Source organism: Macrosteles quadrilineatus, unplaced genomic scaffold (assembly GCF_028750875.1).
Source record: "Macrosteles quadrilineatus isolate MER2022 unplaced genomic scaffold, UCM_ALF_1.0 Scaffold_3__2_contigs__length_128488019, whole genome shotgun sequence".
Classification (NCBI taxonomy): Eukaryota; Metazoa; Arthropoda; class Insecta; order Hemiptera; family Cicadellidae; genus Macrosteles; species Macrosteles quadrilineatus.
The window spans coordinates 32,260,124-32,283,353 of NW_026542596.1; the positions used below are offsets into that span (position 1 = coordinate 32,260,124).

Genomic DNA, 23,230 nt, shown 5'->3' on the forward strand with positions numbered 1-23,230 from the left:
TATTTTGCCGCCAATCGTATAGATTCTTGAAAGATATAATGTATTCATTGTTAATGTCTATTTAATAACATAATAATTTTTATCATCTAACCAGGTTAAACGTCGTGCAATTATTAGTACACCTACTAAGTAAGTACCAATAGCCTATTTGGGTGTAGCCTTGTCCTAGGGCTGAAGTAATTTATTAGCCAAATTGTGGGATTGGCATTATTAAAATGGCCTACGGAATTTTATTTTATGTCACATTCTAAGAGAAATTGTTTACCAATTCGAATTCATCCAAATAAACAAAAGGTAGGCTAACTAATTTAGGATCCTAGTCTAGACAAATTTGGACCTTCAGGAAGAGGTGGTGTTTGGGTAGAATAGGAAGCACCATTAGGCTTGTTAAGTAATACTTTCTGGCAGGTTTATCAGGTGTTCAACAATCACTTATGCTAATTTATGTATAGCAGTAAAAGGGAAAAACCTGACCTTATTGTCATGCAGGATGACTAAATGGGAGGGTCAGTTGTCCAGATCTGGGTTAGGGGATTTTTTTCACCCTCCTTGTTTGTATTTGTTTTGAATTGGATGTCACATAATTTGAATAGGATAGTTGAAACGTAACATAACATAGGCCTTAAGTTATGGGCCAAGCTCTCTAAATATGAACCTAACTTAAGTTATTGTATCGGATATTCCTAGGCCTGGTTCATATTTTTAATTGACTTAGACCTAAGTTAAGTTACCTAAACTTAGATAAACTTACTTCTCAAGTTTTTTAGGCATTAACCCTCCGAGTGTCCCTAGTTTTGGCCTTAATGTCTGCCTATTTTTTGCGCATTAGCAAGGTTTTATTAAAACGCACCTGAGAAGCTTAAAAACAATTTTAATTATACTGTTCTATATACCATTTTGTTTGGAAAATCACGGGCTTCAATATTATACATAAAACATAAGGAACATTTGTTTCAAAAAAAATTTTTAGGAACCGGTAAGTTAAAAAAAATAAGTTTGCGCTCAATGAAATTGTATAAATTATAGGCCTATAAATATTTGAAAATAGCCACTTTGTTCTACATTTTATGAGGATTTCAAAAATATAATAATATAAGGAAGTAGATTTGCAAATAAATAAGTTAACTTATGGGCAAAAAACAGATTTCGGTACATAGCGTTTAGCTAAGAATGCATAGCCTAACCATAGCTAGGAATCTGGCTGATAATTTACATCAATATCACTACCTACTTCTTCAGGATCATCAACCAGTCCTTCAAAATCACTTAAATCTTCTTATAATGCACCACGTATATTACTACTTTTGATTTTTAACACTAAAACAATGATAAACGTAATAAAACACATCTGTCATCGGTGCGAGGTTAACCAAGCTGTTACCAAATACGCACGTCATCTGTCTGCTACAATTATGATCGGCTCGAGAAAAAAAAGCGCTTAGAGACAGACTTAGGAAGAAAGCTTAGAATGTGCCAAATAAAACGATACCTAACTCGATCCAGTTCAATCCGATTTTGTCAGTCATAGAGCCTTCGCCGTAAACAGTGTTTGTGAGTCGAAATTTCGACACATAACACTACAAAAAGTGTGTTATGTGTTGAAGCTTCGACAAATAACACTCGGAGGGTTAAGTTAACTTATGAATCAGAATGATTTAAGGCCTTTATTATATTTGTTATCCAGGTTGAACCACTTGACACAATTAAGTTATTGCCAGATTATCATTTTTTACAAGTTAGGTAGGCTATTGTTATTTTATTGTGTTTCACCCACTAAGTTTACTTAAGTTTAAGTATTTCAATTGTGCAAAAACAATCTGGAGGTAACTTAGCATTAAATTAGTGCGTCGTTAGGGTACATTGTAACCTAAACTACACTTTTAAGTTTAAGTCACAAATCCGCTTTAAAACCCGACCTACCTTCCCCACATGTCTAAATGAGAGCTGATTATTTTAATTTCATTCCTCATTAAGTCGAGTATAAACAGATGTTGTTTCTCCTCACTCGGTCCTCAGCCCACATAAGTTACGGACCCGCCCCGATCACGCCATATTAAACTTACAATCAGTAGACTAACTTACTGCTTAATGATTAATGAACCTTAGATTTGTAATTTTAATCTTAGTTTTACAACCACTTATTATTTATTCCTCCAACAAAAACTGATTTTTGGATTTAAGTAAGTTAGCGTGTTAAAAAGTGAAAGTAGACTAAATACCCCCGCTGCAGCAAACCTGCAGAATAAGCAAATTTCAACTTGTCTGATTACATTTTTACTAACTGAGGCTAAAATATTTCCATAAATAAGACATATTTATTCCCAATTTAAATAACATTAGATTTAACGAGTGCTTAGGTTTGCTGCTACGGGGAAAGTAAACAGTGTTTTTTGACCGAAAGTCAATAGTAACTTAGGCTAACTTGTAGGATGAAATAAATAAATTTGCCAAATTTGATCAAAATATATCCATAAACAAGTCAACTACAACAGTTTTCATTTTCTCAATAAAAATAACATGAGAATTTTAAATTTGCCTTTTTTTGAATTTTCTCCGTAACCCTTAGGCATACAACAATGCTCACTACTCACTAAAGGATTTTTTTGAGGATAGTTTTCCTGAATTGTCTGACTAAACCGCATATCCACATGCCAAAGTTTTTGTAAATATTTATGTTTGTATCTACTCGTATTCAGTTGTTTTTAAATGTATTTTTGTATATTGAAATTCTGACGCCATCAATCCCTTATTGGGTAAAAGATGTAGACATGGTAATAAGGTAATGCTTCTATATACTAAAATTATTTATTTTTTTAAGCTCTACAAAATGGTTGGGAAAGAAATTCAAAAATTTTATCTTTTTAGGGTCAATAAAGGGAAAAACCCATTTTTACCGCATAAAACCCCCCATAAACCCCCGTTCCCATGGTTCGATCATGCTGGTTTGCGAACTCGTTCGAATAAATGTAGGTTTACACGTTTATACCAAATTTCATCAAAATCGGATAATTTTTGTTCGAGTTATCGTGCTAACGGACACACACACACACACACATATATAGGTATATATACAAATGTATATAAATGTACAAACATACAAATATATAAATATATATAGGCCTATATAATATGTATGAATTTGAACGAATGGCGTTTTTGGCCTCTGGGGACCTTGTTTATCTGGTATTCATTTATCCGTGATTATGGTTTATCTGTAAAGGTTTCCACTTTAACCTAAATAATAACCCTAACTAACTTAAGGCAAAATTTATGATGTAAAGAATTAAAGTTGTATATAAGAAAACATTCGTAAAGGAAACACAACAACGCGCTCCTGTATTGCGGGTATTGAAGAGAATTTCTGAAGGCGTTTATAAACTGTGTACATCTCAAAAATCAGTTTATCTGGTAATTCGTTTATCCTACTAACTAACTTCTACTTGAATTCTTTATCTTTGACAGAGCTGGTCCGATAGATTGCGTCATATTTTTATCCGTTATGGTCCTGTCAATATTGGATTACCTTCAACAAGTACTTACTCGCAGTGGTAGTTCATCTATATAGTTCATGTTTTATATAGCAGTTTGCGGAATTTGTCTACCGCTTTTAATGAAGACTAAGCTAAGTTACTTTAACGTAATTTTTTGATAGAATTGCACTTGACACAAAATAAAAATAAACATTTAAATCAAAAATATTAAAATGCAAGTGAATAAAAAGTCTTGAATATTAGCGATAAGAAACCACTGTTACACCATGATTAACTTAACTTAATTATAATATCTTGATGTCAGATAAATGGAAGGAGGTTTTATAAATAACTGAATATCATGAATAATTTTTTAAATTGAAACTCATATAGTAACTAATATTGCACATTTTACCTAATATTAATTAAAGATCTTGAACATGGCTAGGATTAATTTATTAAAATAACTGTTAACTTATATGTTGAGACAAGTAGTTAGTAAGTTAGTAAGTAGTAACCTAAGTACCCAAGTCTTATTCATGGAAGTGAAAAAACAATTATTTCCTTATAACCTTTTCTTTGGAGAAGTTAACGTTTAGCAAGCAAGAAGATAGTTTTGGCACACAGGAAGTGGCAAATATTCTATTATGCCCGAGGGAAATTGGTTGTTTTTGCTTACCTTAAAACGACCTTCCAATGGATAGCTGTTAATGTATGTGAACGTTCAAACATTGCCTATTAGCGATTATTCCAAATTTCCCGGATCCTTACGGTATTCATGTAGGCCAAACTTCACAGACTTTTACCAGGTCATAAAAACTCATGTGTGATACTCATTCTCGGTTTCCCAGATGGCCAATCAACCCTGGTTAATATTCCAGAACTTAAAGCTTTGTGCAATTTAATATTCCTCAACAAATGGTTTGTATTAGCAACACATAACATACTTGAACAAAAACATCAAAAAATATTAACTGACTTGACTCTGGTGCAGAGCAATATGCCATTGTACACATATCCTATCTAATACGAGCAAAGTCTGTTTGTCTATCTGACTGTAATAGCCTATATAGTATCTCGCAATCCAGCGGAAGGATTTTGACTAAATTTTGGAATTAGGAACTTGTAGAATTTAAAAACATGATTGATGACAGCCAATATCATAGGACAATTTGTACTTCGCTCATTTGAAAATTAAAAAAATAAACTTTGGCCTTATGGGTTGCCTAAGTTTATTGAAAAAAATAACAAGAAAAAAGTAAATAAAAGACTTGTAACTTGAACAAGCCATCTTCAGTATACTGGCAAATTATAAAATACAGTACAAAGTGATAAGCATCAGTTATATTACTAACAATAACTATTCAGCAAATATTACACTGACAAAAACTCGATATATGGGAAAGTAGAGCAAGTCAGTGCTGATTCATCGGCCATGAGTGATGAGTGATAAGTGTTTCGTGTTGGTGCCGTTTGAGTGCACTGGCGTCAACTCAATGTTACTATTATTTAAAGGTTAGATTTTATAATAACGAGAGGTCGTCCAGTGGTCGAAACTCAACCAAAAATATGTAATGTAAACTTACTCACTTCTCTATTTTCACCCCACACTGTAAATAAAACATGTGATTGGAGTTTCTTCCATTTGTTTAGATTTTCTGTTTATATTTCGTTGTTATTTCGTCACCAACATGGCAACGCATAAGATCCATGTTAATTTTTTCAAATTTTTAATCTCATTTTTTGTGCTTATCTTTGAGCCTATTTAAATTTATAAAGGGATTCTGCACACCTACAGGAAAATAGCTTTCTAACGGTATGCGTAGATTTACCCCACGATGCACACGAGCTGAGAAAAAAGGTTTTAAAGAAACATGCTTGCCTATTAATATATAGATAGATTGTTATGCAATTGTCTTTTTTATAGTTTACATAATTTGGACAGCTGTATTCATGATCAATTTAAATTCCACTGGAACATAATTAATAAAAACCAAAATTAGTTGTAAAAATGAGAGTTTCCTTTAAATTGCTTTAACAATCAAAATGAACTACCATTGACTATACCGAGCCATGGCTCAGTCCCCCGGTAGTAAGTTATGATAGACAAACAGTCAATAAAGTCGTGAAAGCATCTTAAATATGTGTTAACTTACAGCGACAAGGTTTAAACAATTGCATTTTATTGGATTTATGTTATTTAGGCATCCAAATGTTTGACAAGATTTGGAATATATTTATGAATTGGTTTCTCAACGCAACAATAAATCTGTGGTGTTGGTGTATTTATCCTAAACTTTGAGTCCTTGTAAGATCTAAGACTGGCTTACTGCAGTCAAAGTTTTTGATTAGGATTTAAACACGTACAATTTTAACTTGTTCCGTATAATTGTTTAAGGTTCTGTTATTAATATTTTATTTAGCAATATATATAGGCTATCTTTATATTTGGCCTTTTTACTTTAGCTCCATCTAGGCTTAAATTATCTTCAGTTTCGACTTCAAACAGGTAATGATGTTGATCACCACTTAGTCTCTAGAATAAGCTAGTTTTAAAGAAGTACTATTATTTTTTCCTTCCTTTGATATTAGGAAGTTTTTTCTCTATATTTATACATTTATCTACACCTTAATATTAAACAAAACACTGCATACAAACTGGATTTGGGGTAGTCATTGTGGTTGGCAGGTTTGAAGATATTAGGGATTGTTTAATCTTTGGTACGTCACGTAGGCCTAACTCATATCAGTATTTTAAATTGACATTATTTTTTAGTAATACATTCGGTGACACAAAATTTTTCTTGCAATCACAAAATATGAGGCTCACTTGCTTCTACAATTTTAGCGGTTAAATATATTTAGGCCTAGTAGCATTGTTAACTGCGATGTTTGAACTTCTTACAGCAATGGCAGAAAATAATGGGGAAGTGTCAAATGAGAACAAAGACACCAAACACGAACCCGATTCTAATGTTGAAAGGACCCAGGATTATCCTAAACTAATTGATTATGGACTTGACAAGACAGTAGCTGCAAAATTAGACGAAATCTACAAAACAGGTGAGATTTCATCAAAGTGTGCATCAACACTCACATATCATCCTGTCAAGTCACTTAGGTACGCTGGGGGAAAGTAAATAAATGTATAAATATGGAAAACTTCCTTTCCTTGTCTACTTTCATATTTAGGTACCGCACATATTTGATACATTATTAACACAATCTTATTTCATTTTGTACAATTCAGTAGTCTTCTGTCCTTCAAACACAATGGCCAAGTCAGTAAGGTGGTGTTGACTTCGTGTTGTTGGTATATTGGTGTGTATTTGTAATAAAACCATTAGGAAATTCATTTTATCCTTGGGCGTCCTCTATGCATTCATTTTTTCATTAAGAGATACATGTTATCCCCTTTGTATATCTCCTCTGTGTTATCTTCTTGTATACATGTTAAAGCCTATTTGTAACTTTTGCATCAATGGCATTGTACAGTTTGCTTTTTGGCACAACATTTACCAAAAGGATCATTCAAACAAAACAAAATATAACTTTTGAGATAATTAATCATCATTGATATACAGTATTAGGATACCATGTAAGAAGTGTGAAATCGTCCAAGTTGATTAAAACTACAGGTTTATCAAAGGTTTTTGTTTTTGCGGCATATCAAACTTATATTTATGACTGTTGTTAGTAATTTCTTTTCAAAGAGTGTATTTTTTTAATCAAGTTACATGTAAAATATTTTTAATTTCCAGGAATTAATCGGTACAAAACCAAATTTTGAAGCTTGAAGCTTAAAACATTTTTAATAAATTTCAATGCCCTAGTGATAAATCTTTCTTTCAATTTTCAATTTTTGTGTTGAGAATTGTGTGGTTGTAGTAATACGCATGCTCAAATTTGATAATAGGACTTGTATGTGTTGCATGGACTTGAGAAAGGTTTCTTGTAAAGTTTGAATTTATTAATGTTAATAGATAGGACTTAGTATATAAACAACCCTTTTTCAAAAACATTTAATTTAGTCGCTTGTTAGATGATTAAATAAATATTAAAAGAACAGACCAGAAAAGAACAACGGAATCCTGTGTGTAAGTAGTACAAGGAAAGAAAGTACTTACTTGTTTTATATTGAAAGTAGCTAATATTGTAGGTATCTAAATGTTTAAAAAATTCTCATCTATAATACATAGTAGTTCAAAAATAAATATTTGATCAAAATATAACACAACAGAAAAATATATGACTGTGTTTGCCCTTGTGTACTTTATGGTTGCTATTTGTACAATTAATGGTGGATATTTGTTTAAACTTTTCAGGGAAAAAATGTTAAGTTAAAGAATACTGTGATATCTAAACGTTTCATCAGCTATAAATCATTAAAAACTTCCCTGCCTAATTGCTTATCATTATAACATTTTAGGCCAGTATTGGTTAAACCATTTCACCCAAGTGACTTGAAATTATTAGTAAATTTTTATGAGTAGGCTGTCGGCTATTACCTATCTGTTTCACTTCTGGGCCACACAAATTAAGACTGCTTAATCCACTCAGTCATTTCAGCAGTTTGTAAACATTTCATATTGCTGAGTTGGGAATGTGATTGTAAACTATATGGTATTGTTGCATGGTTTACAAAGATTCTGTAATTGTCTGGGATTATTTTAAATCCAGAAATACACCATTCAAGGGGGTTTCCCTCTAACAAATGCTTCAATACTTTACAAAAGCTACCTTAATGGACTGTGAATACTGCTGCCTTTCTTCATATATATTATTTATTTAATTTGATGCAGATATTTAACAATCTGGACAACTCGGGGTGTATAGCCTAATTGAGTACCTATTTATTGTAGGCTATGGTGCTAATAAACTACTAAAACTGGATTTATTATCCCTAACTACATTGTGATTCTGATTTTTTTTAAAAGTTTCAAAATTTTGCTCCTTAAAAACTTTGCCAAAGGAATAACAATGATAACCTATAATATTTGTGAATGGTAGTAGGCTAATGGTTAGAGGTAATTTTTTTATTTTTTTAATAGACTCTAAGAATAAGTTTAGACCATCTGTTCCCAGTTAAAATTTTTAATAAGCTTTGCCCTTCTAATCAAAATTTTATTTTTCCTTGGGACGTTAAAGTACCGTACGGTGTTTCTTGAACTCACATTTCTTGAACTCACATTTCTTGAAATCCTATTTAAGGATGAACCATTAATATTACTCTAAATTGTTGATGGTGTTTAGTAATTTTATTCCTTTTCCAATAACTTATTGAACCTGTGAGCAATAGCATTTTCTTATGTTTCATTCAACGTTGCACAGTGTGAAGTCATTGTGACTATGCTATCTATAGCCTACCGGCAAGTGTTTATTGAATTAATGCATGCTGTAACTTTGGTCCATTATGATTGTGTTGATTTCAACAATGCAGCCACATCAAGCATTGGTCGTTTGATTGACTCAAACCAAATTCAATGAGAATCTTTTAGGTTAATTGTTAAGGAGTACTAAGTTCTATTTCACTGGAGTATCTCCCCTGAGTTCAGTTGGATGTCTCTTGTTAGCTTGTGTACATTTTCTGGACAAATATTGTTCTGACTAAATTATTTAAACCCATATCGTTCTCAAGTGAAGACAATTTTAAACAAAAATAACACTTCGTAGTAACTTAATGTAATCAACACATTTCTTCATGTATTGTATGCCTATGATTTACCTCTTTGTTACAGGTAAATTGGCACATGAAGATTTAGACGAGAGAGCTCTTGACGCACTGAGAGATTTCCCTGTTGATGGTGCATTAAGTGTTCTCAGTCAATTTCTTGAATCAAATTTAGAACACGTTTCAAACAAATCGGCTTATCTTTGTGGGGTAATGAAAACATATCGGCAAAAAAGTAGGGGAGGCAGCACTTCTGGTATTGGAGGCACAACACCTGGGTCTGGCGGAAATGTTACTAAAGGTCCAGATGAGGACAAAATCAAGGTAAGTGGTTAAAACTACCACCGTAAAGAGGTTTAAACTTAAATATCCTAACAAATATGTATAATTTGAGCTTTTTTACATTAAAAACTTTAACTTTTGACCTCTATTGAGATGAACTAAATCATTATTTCCCATGTTAACTGTCAAATAAAATTGTCAATAAGATTATAATAATCTATATTTTGTTGTTATACAATATGATTAAATATGATTTATCTCGTAGTAATAATCATCCCAAACCAAGAGATTGAACCTAGTCTAATGTACTTTTTATATTATCAGGCAATTTTGGACAGAACTGGCTATTCATTGGATGTAACAACTGGTCAACGAAAATATGGTGGTCCACCTCCGGGATGGGAAGGCCCTCCACCAGGCAACGGGTGTGAAGTAAGTAGAAAAAAATAATCAAAACCAATATAGGCTACTCCGTGAGCAGGATTTTTCTTGGCACTTTTCTTGTGAGACCATTACAAAATATTGTCAACTTATTAGGGAGTGTGAGGCATAACTAAATCGGCACAGGTTTGTTCTAAGCTTGAGACTTTTTAGTGTTGTTTTGGCAGTGGCTTTTTAATCCAATGTGTGATTCGAGCAGTGTCGTGGTTAAAAGCAGTTCACACATAACTTGATGTTGGTAGCTAGTGCAAACGTAAATTAAATGTGACCATTCGATAATGGATGGTACTTTATAATGTCATACTTTCAGGTTTTTTGTGGGAAAATTCCAAAAGATATGTTTGAAGATGAACTCATTCTCCTTTTTGAAAAAAGTGGCAAAATTTGGGACCTTCGATTGATGATGGATCCTATGACTGGAACAAACCGTGGATATGCCTTTATAACTTATACTACAAAAGATGAAGCCCAGCAAGCAACAAAAGATGTAAGTTTATTTCTAGATGTGGTCCAATATTTTTAAGAAGGAAACGAATAAAGTAGGCCTAGTTAAATTTAAAAATTAAAAAAAAACATTTTTAGTGAGGCCTTTATATTTTTTGACAACACGTTTTTGATTAGACTGGTCAGTATCAATAAACCCTCTGAAATATATTTTTAGCTAGGTACTGTGTACATTTTAAAACTTAAAAAAATAATACTATTACAAAAAAGGCAAACTAAATTTCCAATCATTAATGTTACCTGAATTATAGAACTAAGTTTTTATATTATTTTGTAAAACATGCTATACCATCAGTGATCAACAAATAAGGTCATAGTGCTAAAAAAACAGTGAACATTAATTCAGTTCATGATTATTTTGATATAATTAGTTAATTACATTTTATAACAGAGGCCTACTCATAAGCCCAGTATTATTTCAGTTTTATCAACTAAAACATGTTTAAAATGTAAAAAAATACCATTTAAGTAAATATCAATTGATATACCTATTCATAAAAAAAAAAAAATCAAATGTAAAGATGTACATGTAAGATCACCATGGGCTAATTCTCAAATGATAATTCTTTGTACACCACCTACATCATGCAGGACTACATGATATTTACATATATTATGCAAGCTTTTTAAGGAGTGTATAGTTAGGTGATTGTCTATATATATTCAAAGTTCTTAGGAATAGAGGAAGCATTTGCAACTAAAAAGTTTGCTATTTATTTCATAATTTTAAACCCACCTCATCTTGAACGATAAAATCTTAATTGTTTGTAAAATCAATATTACCTTTGTTTTCACTAGTTCAACAAAAAACCAGTATTTTCTACAACAAAATTTGAAATTATTGAATAATAATATGTAGGTACATAACAATATGTTACTACATTCGTAAAATTGTAACAGTTTCTTCTATTTTAAATAAGTTGAGACATACATAATCAAAGCTTAACATTAAATGCAAACCTTTCACTATCAATTGTCATCTATCTGTAGGTTTGCAAAATCAGTTTATAAGTAAAAGTGTAATTAAATTCAATTGAAATACATTGTTCCAAATCCCCAGTTCCTTTGTAAAAGGCATTTCCATTGATCTTGGCAAGCGCTTCTAGTTAATTTTTGCATGCCTAAAATATATGCTATAAGTAGGAGAAAACTTCTTGCTTACACCCAACAAACAGATTGTGGCTTCTTCTTCTCATACTGCGATAGAATAAGACATAAAATATTTAAGAGCCGGCCCTAAAGAAATTGAAACATACTTATTAGCCTACATGAATTAATCTCGCTTCTTGTACTTAACTACCAAATTTGTTGGTGGGCCTATCATATACCTGAACCAAAAATGTTTACTATTAATTTTGAATTAAAAGCTTACTTCCACTAAATCAAATACAGAATACATGATTGAAATCTTAATTATTTCACAACACAATTTTTGAAGATGAAGAATTTTATATTTAAACATCTGGTCCATATAATAAAATGATATTGGTGATTTATTTGTTATCAGCTGTAGAAGTAAGTTAGTAGATACAATTGTAGTTAATTAGTAGTGGCAAATTGTTTCCTAGGTCTCCTCTTTGCTCGACTGAGCAAATCTGGAACTGCATATTGGTGATGGTGGCTTGTTTGGCTCTATCACAGCAGTGCTCCTGCTCAATTATATATTCTGCCATTGATCTTTGCTTTCAATTGTAAGACGCCAATAAAATCTTCTGTAGTATCGTTTAAATTATTGTTTATTTCTTATAGCTTCTGTATATTATGCTTTATTTTGAGTAGGTATGTTTCAGGAAAGCGTTTTTGTTTCAGTGGTTTGCGAAATTTCTCTGAGCAAGTAAATTAAGCATGCCCGTTTGGCGATGTAGCTTTGTGATCAAAATTTTTATCAACGTTGTACGTCAGTACAAAATTTTTTTATTTTATTCCTAAAATCTTTGGCATGTTTGTTTTTTCTATATCCACAGCTCGATAATTATGAAATCAAACCGGGGAAGAATCTGAAAGTTAACATTAGCGTACCAAATCTACGACTTTTTGTGGGCAACATTCCAAAGTCTAAAGGCAAAGAGGAGATTCTGGACGAGTTTGGTAAATTAACAGGTAAAGTGTAAGCTAAAAATCAATTTGCTATTTACTTTAGTGGAAGGGGTTGGTCGCAGTAACAGTAGCAACTGGATAGCGAAAAGCCAACCCCCTCCACATTACAGTTACTAACAGGGCATGAGGCATCTACCACCCCCAGGCCCGCTTTAATTGGCATTTCCATTCACATTGTTCTTGCAGCTCAATGATTACGAAATTCGAAAAGGGAAAAAGATTGGCGTTACAGTTTCTTATAACAATCACCGCATATTTGTGGGAAATATACCAAAGAACCGTGACAGGAATGAGCTTTTTGAGGAATTTTCGAAACACGCACGTAAGTTGAAATCTTATCATCCCACTCTTTAAATTTTGTAGTCTATTCAGTATTTGTACATGTTATTTAGGATGTACTAAATTTTAAATTATTGTGTTTATTATTATTTCTCAATAGCAGTTTCTAAAAGTGAGCATGTGGGGTGGAGTTTGTTTTAAGGAGCTGTAGAGCTCTGTGTAAATTTTATTTTTACTTTAAAAATGTAACCCTTTTGAGGATTGATTTAGTTTTCTTAGCTCTCGCTCGTCTATTACGAGGTAAGTATTTTTACCATAAGGAAACCATCAGAAAATATAGCAGTAAAAGAATTAAATTCGGATGATTTCATTAAATTCTGATTTAATGAATCGCTTCTTTCTTCTTTTGGCTTTTAGCGTTCAGTAGCACAAAAAATCAAGGTTATTGAGGGTTTTCAAATCTTAATTAGAGGTAGATTATAGTTTGTGATACAACTTGTATTTGCTAAAATTGCTTTTATATGGGGAAGTTGAGCATGAAATGTCATAACTTTTGATTTTTGCTTTATGAGTGATGATCTCACTTTTTTGCCTATGCTATGCTTTCTGAGTGATCCATTCCATACCATGCCATGCTATGGAAAGTCTTGTCCATTTTAAAGTACAATCTCATTAAGTAATCCTTTTGTGATGTTAAAAATAATTCATAATCTTAATTTTATCCAAGAACAATGTGTTATTAGACCCTTTATTTCAGAATCAAACAAAATAAATGAATAATCTGTTTCAGTTCCGTAGAGTATAAAAGGTGGTACAATTATGTATGTTTATGTTGGAATCATTGGATTCCCAGTTTGCATCCACAGTAAATTCAAGTTGCTTATACATACATGTTTCAAGTATTTGTTTTACTATTTAATATACACTATTAGTAAGAAAATAAATTCCTTTTACAACGTTTTTGTACTAATGTATTGGTTTTATGTAGTTGACTTCTATGAGTTAATATTGTCAATAGCTATACTTAACAATTGTTAAAAAATATAAATAATGGAAGCTATAATTAAAAGCAAATACCAAGCTGGAGGATTTTTGGAATATAACTTGTTTGCACTTAAACTAGTTTTAGATCAATCTTTATACTTGTGTATTTATTTTTAGTCATTATTACAATCAGTTAGTTCTAAATTGTAAACAAAATGGAAGGTAACTAGCATGAAGAAAGAATACTACTGTAGACGCATGGCTTTGGAATCCAGCTTTAAAAGCTGTTATCCAACTTACCTTGCAGGAACAGAGGTTGAAAACAATATAAACCGATAAATTGTCTTTCTTGATACAAAAAATGAAAACTGAATTTTCTTGAAGACAATAAAGGATAATTGTATTGCAAGTATACAAGTAAAGCCTAAAAGATGGAAGTCTGGTAAGAGATGTAAAATACTGACACCAGTTTTCTGCTATATTTGAAGGAAAACTATTGTTGATTTAATGCGTTGTTTTTTTTTGTTACAAATTTATTTTTTGTTTCATCACCAGTAAACTTGAACATAATCAAATATGTTCCTGCCAAACAATTGGTTTAAAATTTGTATATCACTAATTATAAAGTTAGGTCTTAGACTGTCTTGGCAAGTTTTTAAATTTTTTGAGATTGTACTTTAAAATTTTTAAATGTCTAAATATATTGCTGAGCTTCCCCAGAAATAAGTCATTAAAACAAAAGTAGACACAAATAAAAAAATAAAAACACGGCAGGGAAAGAAAACTAAGAACAAGTTAAATGGCTAGACAACTTAAGTATTTTTGGCATTCTGTTTTGCATCCTCATGAGTGTTTAAAATTTTTCTGTAGCTGGGCTGACTGAAGTGATCATCTACAGTTCACCTGATGACAAAAAGAAAAATCGTGGGTTTTGTTTCCTTGAGTATGAATCTCACAAGGCTGCTTCATTAGCTAAACGAAGACTAGGAACTGGCAGAATTAAAGTGTGGGGATGTGACATCATTGTGGACTGGGCAGACCCTCAAGAGGAGCCTGACTCGGAAACTATGTCCAAGGTATGTTTAATAAACAATAATATTAATTGTAAAATAAAAAAAAATATTCACTGTACTTGATGGCAGTTCCAGTTTTCTAGTTTTATTCCTCCGCAACTTTTATTTCCTGAACAAATTACTATAGCTAAGCGTGGACTGACTAGCTGGGTCGGATGTTATACACTTTTTTAATAGACTACACACACTGGATCTGTTTGCATGGTTCCCTCCTAGTATTTGTGCTGAATACTTGGCGTTAAGGAGGAATGTCCAAACCAAAACAAAAAACCTGCGATAACACGGAGGCGGATGAGTTGTTGGTACAGCACCTCGGGATGAGGGAAATATTCTTCCGGACGGTGGAGGATGCGAATGGTCCTCTCCCAACCGTGAAAGCCTCGTGCGTGTACACGGCAAATCAATCCCAGACTCAGTGTATGTCCGAGCCATTCTGATCCAAGGCGTGCTTGGCTTAGTTAATATGTTAGTGCCAGATTGAATGAAATATTACAGATTTCTTTCATACCGAATTTCCTGAGAAGCTTGAAGTTTATATAGCTTATTTAGAAAATGTATGCAATTAAACCTGAATTAATTATTTATACGTAGGCCTATTTAGTCATCATGCAGATACACATATAATAGGCTAGGCCTTTTAGACTTTTACCTGGGCAAAATTAATAACAAAGCAAAACCAACTGGAATGTGTTAGGCATGCTTCCCTTAACATTTTGTGAAAATTCCCAACTTTTCTCATTGTAGCAAAATCCGCCATCTTGGAAAATGGCGGACAATCTGTAAAACACTGCAAGGTTCCACTTAAAAACTTATTGTTCCCAAACCATTCCATCTAGAAAAGTCTAATTAGTCTTAGATTCTTCGGCATAATATTATCTACAATAAAATACCATATTAAATAATAGTAATATGATTTTTAATAGTGAAAAAACAAATTTAATTTTAAAATATGTAAAAAATTAAGACATATTCTTACTTTTTGGGGGCTTTCGCCATTATTATTGAGGAAATGCAAATTTTACCTTCAACAATCATGTAGAGCTTTAAATTCCGCTTCATTTCCATATATAATATAACAATGTTTGAGCAATATTGACGTAAACGGCGAGTGTCAAAGTACACTCTCATGTAACGCACCTGTGGGACCAAAATGTAGTGTGGTTGTATAAAGTGGCATAGTTCTGGCGGGGAACATGCAACTTCAGGTGGTAGCATAGTATAGAAGTCCCTGAACGTAAAACTGCCCAGACCCCAATTTTTAAGGACCTCGGTTGCCTGTAATGACGTCATCAAGATGGCGGCTGTAAAAGGATGCTGGGTCGCCATGAATCGGTTATAACCTCCAATTGCCTGAACCGATTTTAATGAAATTTGGCATACAAGTGCTTGAATACATTATCTCAGCCCAGGTTGTCAATGGTCGAGTTTCATTAAGTTGTTTCAAAATGGCGGCCGTTAATAATTAAAATAATACAAATGTATAAGTTTTTTTTGTGTTTTCAACTCCCTCCAGAGATCTGCATCAACCTATTAATTTTCCTTGCAATCACAGGTTGTGATGCCGTCTCTAAATTTCATGGAATTGGCAAAATACCCCCACCAGAGCAAACCTGCAGACTAAGTGATTTTCTGTTTGCCAGATTTGATTTTAAATTAAATCCATTTCAATAACATTAGACTTCATGAGTACCTAGGTTTGCTGCCACAGGGAGTGTTATAAAGTGAGTTTTTATTAATATAATATTAGATTAGTTTAAAATAAATCAATTTGCCTAGTTTCAATTGGATAATAATAAATAAACTGTTTTAGTTTGCTTGGTTGGAGATATATTTGAATCTCCAACCAAGCAAACTAAAACGGTTTATTCATTATCCGTAAGAATAATTTTAAATTTACTATTCTTTGAATTATCTCCGTAGCCAATATCTGTACAAAAATACATCAGTATAATAAACTATTTGTTTGCCTAAGCTCTTCACAATATTTTAGAGATAAATGAGGGATTTCTATGTTTTGATGGTCAAAGATGAGAAAGACGAATTTTTACCCCATAAATCCCCCCAACCACCCCGTTCCCAAAGTCCGATCAAGCTGGTTCGTGAACTTATTCGAAGAAACGTAGGTTTACACGTTTGTATAAAATTTCATCGAAATCGGATCATTTTTGTGTGATTTATTGTGCTAACGGACACACACATAAACAGGGTGTTCAAAAACACCTAAATACCAATTTTAGGGAAAATAATTACCTTGGTCCAATTCAAAATTTCAAAATGGCGGGCATTTTAATTTTTAAAACCAAAATTACTGAAAATGGCAGATTTTATGAAAAAGTTTCAAGAAAACTTTTGGTTAGCATTTAAATTTCCTATCAAACTACTTCCAGTTCAAAACGATCGAATAAAAATAATTTAAATATTAAGACTTTTAGTTGTAAATTGAAGAAAACCTGGCTAGCTTAGCCTCATTCCGACTATATTTACAACTAAAAATTGTGATATATCAGTCATTCCTCTTAAGATTTTTTGAACTCGGTATCGTTTGATAGGGAATTTTAAATGTTAAACAGAAGTGTCCTTGACACTTTTTCATAAAATCTTCAATTTTCAATAATTTTGTATTTAAAAATTAAAAGAACGCCATTTTAAATTTTTGAATTGGACCAAGGTAATTTTTTTACCTAAAATTGACATATTCTACCTTTACAAACATAGCAAGTTTCATAAAGTTCAGTCAAAATAATCCAAAGATAAAAATTTTAATAAACAATTACAAAACAGTTGATATCTGAACGAAACTATGTTCTTCTTATTTTGGCAAAAGGGATCAATTTGTAAATTTTGTTCCTACCCTTTTTGAACACGCTGTTTGTATAAATGTGTGTCCTTCAGGAAAAATTATCAGATTTTGGTGACATTTTGTACAAATGCGTAAACCTACGTTTCTTCGAACAAGTTCGCGAACCAGCGTGATCGGACCATGGGAACGGGATTTTAGGGGTAAAAATTGGGGTTTCTTATGTTTAAACCTCAAAACATGACATTCTCCAATTTATCTTTAAACAATTCCAAGATCTTAAAAAAAAAAAATAATTTAGTATATTGAAGTGTATTTGTACGGTTATAGGTTACAGAGAAAGTTAAATTTTTTTGTATTATTGCCATGTTATTCTTACGGAGAATACAAAAACTGTTGTAGTTTGCCTGTTTATGAATATATTTGATGACACTTGGCAAATGTATTTATTTTAAACTATGCTACTATTATATAAATAAAAAACTTGCTTTATTACTCTCCCTGTAGCAGCAAACCCAGGTACTCATGAAGTCTAATGTTATTGAAATAGATTTATTTTAAAATCAAAGCAGGCAAATAGAAACTCACTTAGTCTGCAGGTTTGCTGTGGTGGGGGTATTTGGCCAATTCCATGAAATTTAGAGACGGCATCACAACCTGTGATTGCAAGGAAAATTAATAGGTTGATGCAGATCTCTGGAGGGAGTTGAGAACACAAAAAAACTGATAGATTTGTATTATTTTAATTATTAACGGCCGCCATTTTGAAACGACTTAATCAAACTCGACCATTGACAACCTGGGCTTAGATAATGTATTCAAGCACTTGTATGCCAAATTTCATTAAAATCGGTTAAGGCAATTGGAGGTTATAACCGATTCATGGCGACCCAGCATCCTTTTACAGCCGCCATCTTGATTACGTCATTACGGACGACCGAGGTCCTTAAAAATTAGGGTCTGGGCAGTTTTACGTTCAGGGACATCTATACTATGCTACCACCTCAAGTTGCATGTTCCCCACCAGAACTGAAGTATTCTGCCACCTTATACAACCATACAACCACACTATATGCATTTTGGTCCCACAGGTGCGTTACATGAGAGTGTACTTTGACACTCGCCGTTTAAGTGAATATTGCTCAAACATTGCTATATTATATATGGAAATGAAGCGGAATTTAAAGTTCTACATGGTTGTTGCAGGTAAAATCTGCATTTACTCAATAATAATGGCGAAAACCCAAAAAAAGTTAGAATATGTCTACTTTTATTTACATATTTTAAAATTTAATTTGTTTTTTCACTATTAAAAGTCATATTACTATTATTTAATATGGTATTTTCTTGTAGATAATATTATGGCGAAGGATCTAAGACTAACTAGACTTTTCTAGATGGAATGGTTTGGAAACAATACGTTTTTAAGTGGAACCTTGCAGTGTTTATAGATTGTCCGCCATTTTCCAAGATGGCGGATTTTGCTACAGTGGGAAAATTTGGGAATTTTAACAAAATGTTAAGAGAAGCATCCCTAACACATTCCAGTTGTTTTTTTGTTTTGTTATTAATTTTGCCGAGGTCAGGCCTAGTTTTATGCTACTGGTCTTAGACTATAAACAATTAAAGGTGTTGCTACATTGCTTCATATTTTAAGTTTTTTTACTGTACCTATCGACAACATTGACATTTATTTTTTGTAAGGGAACAGTCCAAACCCTGGTCTTATCTATCCAAAGTAAACCTGTTATTAAAAAGTATTAATAATTGATAGCTCAATTACATATGGGTCTGGTAACGACCTTGCTTGGAATCGAACCAGAGACCTTCAGATTTGAAGACGAGCACTATAACAACTCTATTTCAATGGATTGCATGCTTATTGATGTTCTATCAAAATGATCTTAAACCGTTTGATATTTTACAACCCTATGCATTTTGAAATCCAGTCTAACTGAACACCTAGCTTTACAAGAAAATCAAGAAGGTGCTTTCATATACATCACTAAAGGCAAATACTACGGTAAACCCAAAATTTTTGATTATGATACCTACTAGCTTTTAAAATTTTGACCCAGGATTTTAAAAGAAAAGGTGTTAGACAATTAATTTGTTCACCCATTGGATGTGTGCGAGACATGATTGAACTCCATCACTTTATACTAGACTCCCTCTAGTTCGGCTTCGGTTGGATCGGCCGTCGGATGGTCCGGCCCGGTCTCAGGGTGACAAGTCACATCGTCACGGGCGAATGACCTTAGGATTCAACCTGAATGTTTAGTTTCCGGCCCTAGAAGTAAAAAGTTCTTGTCAGTTTAGTTGACGGGTGCTTCTATGGGTGAATTGTTGAATATTACACCTATGGTAAACTTTACATAACCTCAAAAATAGCAAGAACATTTTATAAATTGTTTTTCAGTCTAATATGTTGAAATGCACTATATAATTAAATATTTCTGACCATTTTTTATATGCAGTAGGTCCCCCCATTATTGTTTTTGAATCACCACGGGTTATTTGACAAAAATCAATTAAAGCAAAACAAAGAAATAGCCATTGTTAGCTTCAAGGTCATGCTATAAGCTTGCTCTGACAATCGTCTGCTCCTTAAACAACTGTCTGCTGCGCGCTTTAGCTATCTCACAACAGTTTGTGATTGGGAGATTAGTAGTAACCCTGGCAACTCGTTGAATGTTTGAATGAAGAGAAACCAAAGAAAGAATAGAAGAACAATGACAAAGAATAAGCGGTGTATTACGTGATCCATTGTTATCTTTATCCTATTTTACAACAGTCGTTATTATCTTTAAGACTAAGTAGGTACTATGATTTTATGCTGTTTTATGAGTTATCCAATGTTTTTATCCACATTTGTATCTTTTGAAACAACATGTAGTAGTAGCCTATGCTAACTACGGTAGCAGTAGTTTGCAGTACTAGACTTTGTTGTTCTGTTCTTTACTTGATTTATTGCTGTACGTACAGTGTTGTGTAATTTTTGTTTTGCTTGAGTAAGCGTGATTTTAAACTTACAGTTTTCATCATTGAACCAAGGTTAATGACTTAACATATCACGATTGTGCAATATACTATTACTTGTATTTTGATGATGTAAAATGCAAATTAATTATCACATTAACATCCATTTTATACAGTATTAGGTGTTTTATGGGTATTATGTTTAGGCTATGTTGCATTAACCGGGGTTTTCAGTTATCTGTAGTCTCCCTCCCACCCCATTAACCCGGATGATTGAGTTTCTACTACATCCGGTTAGTTCGGCCATTTTGTAGTCCGGCCAGTGGTCCGGTCCCGAGGTGGCCGAACTAGAGGGAGTCTACTGTATTACCAATCTAAAAAGCTTTCAGCAGGTAACTAATGCAACTGTTACTATTGTGTCATATTAAAAATCTCCGACAACTAAGAAACGGTTTGTCACATGAAGAATTTCATCATCGACTCGAACAATTAATTCGACTGACAAGACCCACTAACTTACTATCATCCGAGGAGAGTCAACGTGATGGTCTTCCTTCTGATCCCTCAAAACTGCAAGATCCACAGCAGCAAGAGAATTCTACAGTCTACTCCCATTTACAGTATTGTGAGAGTCAAAAATCCAGTCATCCACTCCACAAACTGATAGCATCTGCAGCAGCCCTGGAACTCATGACATCAGTAATGAATCCACACAAAGCTACTGAAGCCTCATACTGAATCCACCTCTGAAGCCTCTAGCAGTGAGTGATGTGGGGGGGGGGGGGGGGGAATAAAGCCAAACTGGGGATTGCAGTGGTTAGTGATGTGATAGAGGCAGATATATCCAGACCAAACTCAGAACAAAAGAGTCTTTTTTAGCTTGAGTTCAACCCAACCAAAATGTAATGTAAACAAATTAGCTTTAAGTATTTACCATCAAAATATTAGAGGCATAGTGTCATTATTAGAACCGTTAGATGTAACTTTAACTGAACTTGATCCTAGTATAGTTGTAGTAGCTGACTGAGCACAAAATGTTAACTTCAACATTCCCGAGACTAAATATTTACACGTTGAGTGCGGCAGGCATTCAAACGCGGCACCGTAACAGTGAACGCAATTGGCATTGAAATATTTCAATCTGACGAATAACAAAAGAGCAGCGGTGATCGTACTACGTTATCCCAAGATTGGACGTAGTTCCCTAAAACACCCAAAGGTAGCAGCACTGCCTGGATCAGTAGTCAGTGGCCTTGTAATATGGCTTGAAGAGAGAAAATCCCCGAAAACTGTACAAAATCATTGTCAGACGGGATTTTACAGGAAATTTTTGTACCAATCTACACCAAAATAAAGCTCACATTCTAAGCTACAGGCTAGCAACGGTTTTAACGTTCCCCGGCAATGGCTGAGCTCATACTGAACTATTGTAGTGGGGATTGCACAACTACATCAATTGACATAGGCCGGTTGGAGCGCTCGCCGCGCGACTACATCAAATTATCGATGTGGTCAGCGAACGTGTTAAATGGAACCGACATGTTGAACAATTGCTCAATAAAATTTCTTCTGGCCTCTACGCATTGATTAGGCTGAAAATTATTTGTGAAAAAGAATCTCTGAAAGTTGTTTATTTCTCTTACATCCATTCAGTGATATCATCTGTGCTATCTCTGTATGGTGCCACTACTAAAGAAAACTTAAACTCTATTTTGATAAATGCAAAAAAAAAACCATTAGAGTTATTCTTAACTGATAGAGTTATTCGTTACAACCCAGAACTTCAGTTAAAGATTATTTTAAATTAGAAAACATTATGACTGTTTATGGAATGTATGTTTTTGAAACAGTTTTTTATCCATAAAAAATATATTTCAGGAATTGGAGCTAATCGGTAACAATCATGAATATTGAATATAACACCAGAAATCGGGGCTGTATCGCAATGACCTCTCACGCTGTGGAACTTTTCAAAGAGAAACCTAAATATGCTAGTTATAAATTGTATAGGTAACAACATTCAAAAAAGCATAACAGATGAGGTGTCAACAAAAAATTCAAAATTAAATTGAAGCAGTACCTCATCAACAAAGCTATTTATTCTTTCGATGAGTTTTAGGAAGTAATGTTAATTTTTGCATTGTTAATTCCAAGAAACCTTTGTATTTTATTTTCCAATACCTATATTTGACACTATTTATGTATGTGTTATATACTACGAACAAATAAAGATTATTTAAATTTGAATTTGAATACCATACATTGTCATTGACCATAAGATTGTTAACTTAATTGATGCATACTTAATATTTGTACACATTGTATTTAGATCATGGCTTTTTCTTAATGTTATTTTCAAACACATAATGCTTTTAAAGCACTTAGTAAAATTACACATTTGTTAGCAATATGTCTGTGTTAGAGTACTCAGTACCTACCTAGTTACCTTTAGAAGACCACTTATTAATTTTATGTACAATTTCAGGTCAAAGTCTTGTATGTTAGAAATTTAACTCAAGATTGTACAGAAGAGAAACTTAAAGAGGCCTTTGAAGTTTATGGAGTAGTTGAAAGAGTCAAGAAAATTAAAGATTATGCTTTCATTCATTTTGAGGATCGTGATTCTGCAGTAGCGGTAAGTACATTAAACTGC

At 33.0% G+C, this 23,230-nt stretch overlaps 1 protein-coding gene across 12 annotated transcripts in view; it reads left to right on the forward strand.

Annotated features, from left to right (window-relative positions):
* Positions 1-23,230, forward strand: part of LOC128988339 (heterogeneous nuclear ribonucleoprotein Q-like) — a 51,777-nt gene that overhangs the window by 363 nt on the left and 28,184 nt on the right. For 9 of the 12 annotated variants that reach the window (XM_054409542.1, XM_054409543.1, XM_054409545.1 and 6 more), the window contains exons 2-8: positions 6,378-6,533; positions 9,209-9,465; positions 9,748-9,855; positions 10,175-10,351; positions 12,652-12,787; positions 14,599-14,804; positions 23,063-23,212. In XM_054409542.1, the coding sequence (XP_054265517.1) occupies positions 6,380-6,533; positions 9,209-9,465; positions 9,748-9,855; positions 10,175-10,351; positions 12,652-12,787; positions 14,599-14,804; positions 23,063-23,212 (1,188 nt within the window). In that variant the 5' untranslated portion in view covers positions 6,378-6,379. Of the gene's footprint in view, positions 1-6,377; positions 6,534-9,208; positions 9,466-9,747; positions 9,856-10,174; positions 10,352-12,332; positions 12,469-12,651; positions 12,788-14,598; positions 14,805-23,062; positions 23,213-23,230 lie in introns of all 12 variants that reach the window. The other 3 variants (XM_054409538.1, XM_054409534.1, XM_054409540.1) reach the window with 2 other exon arrangements.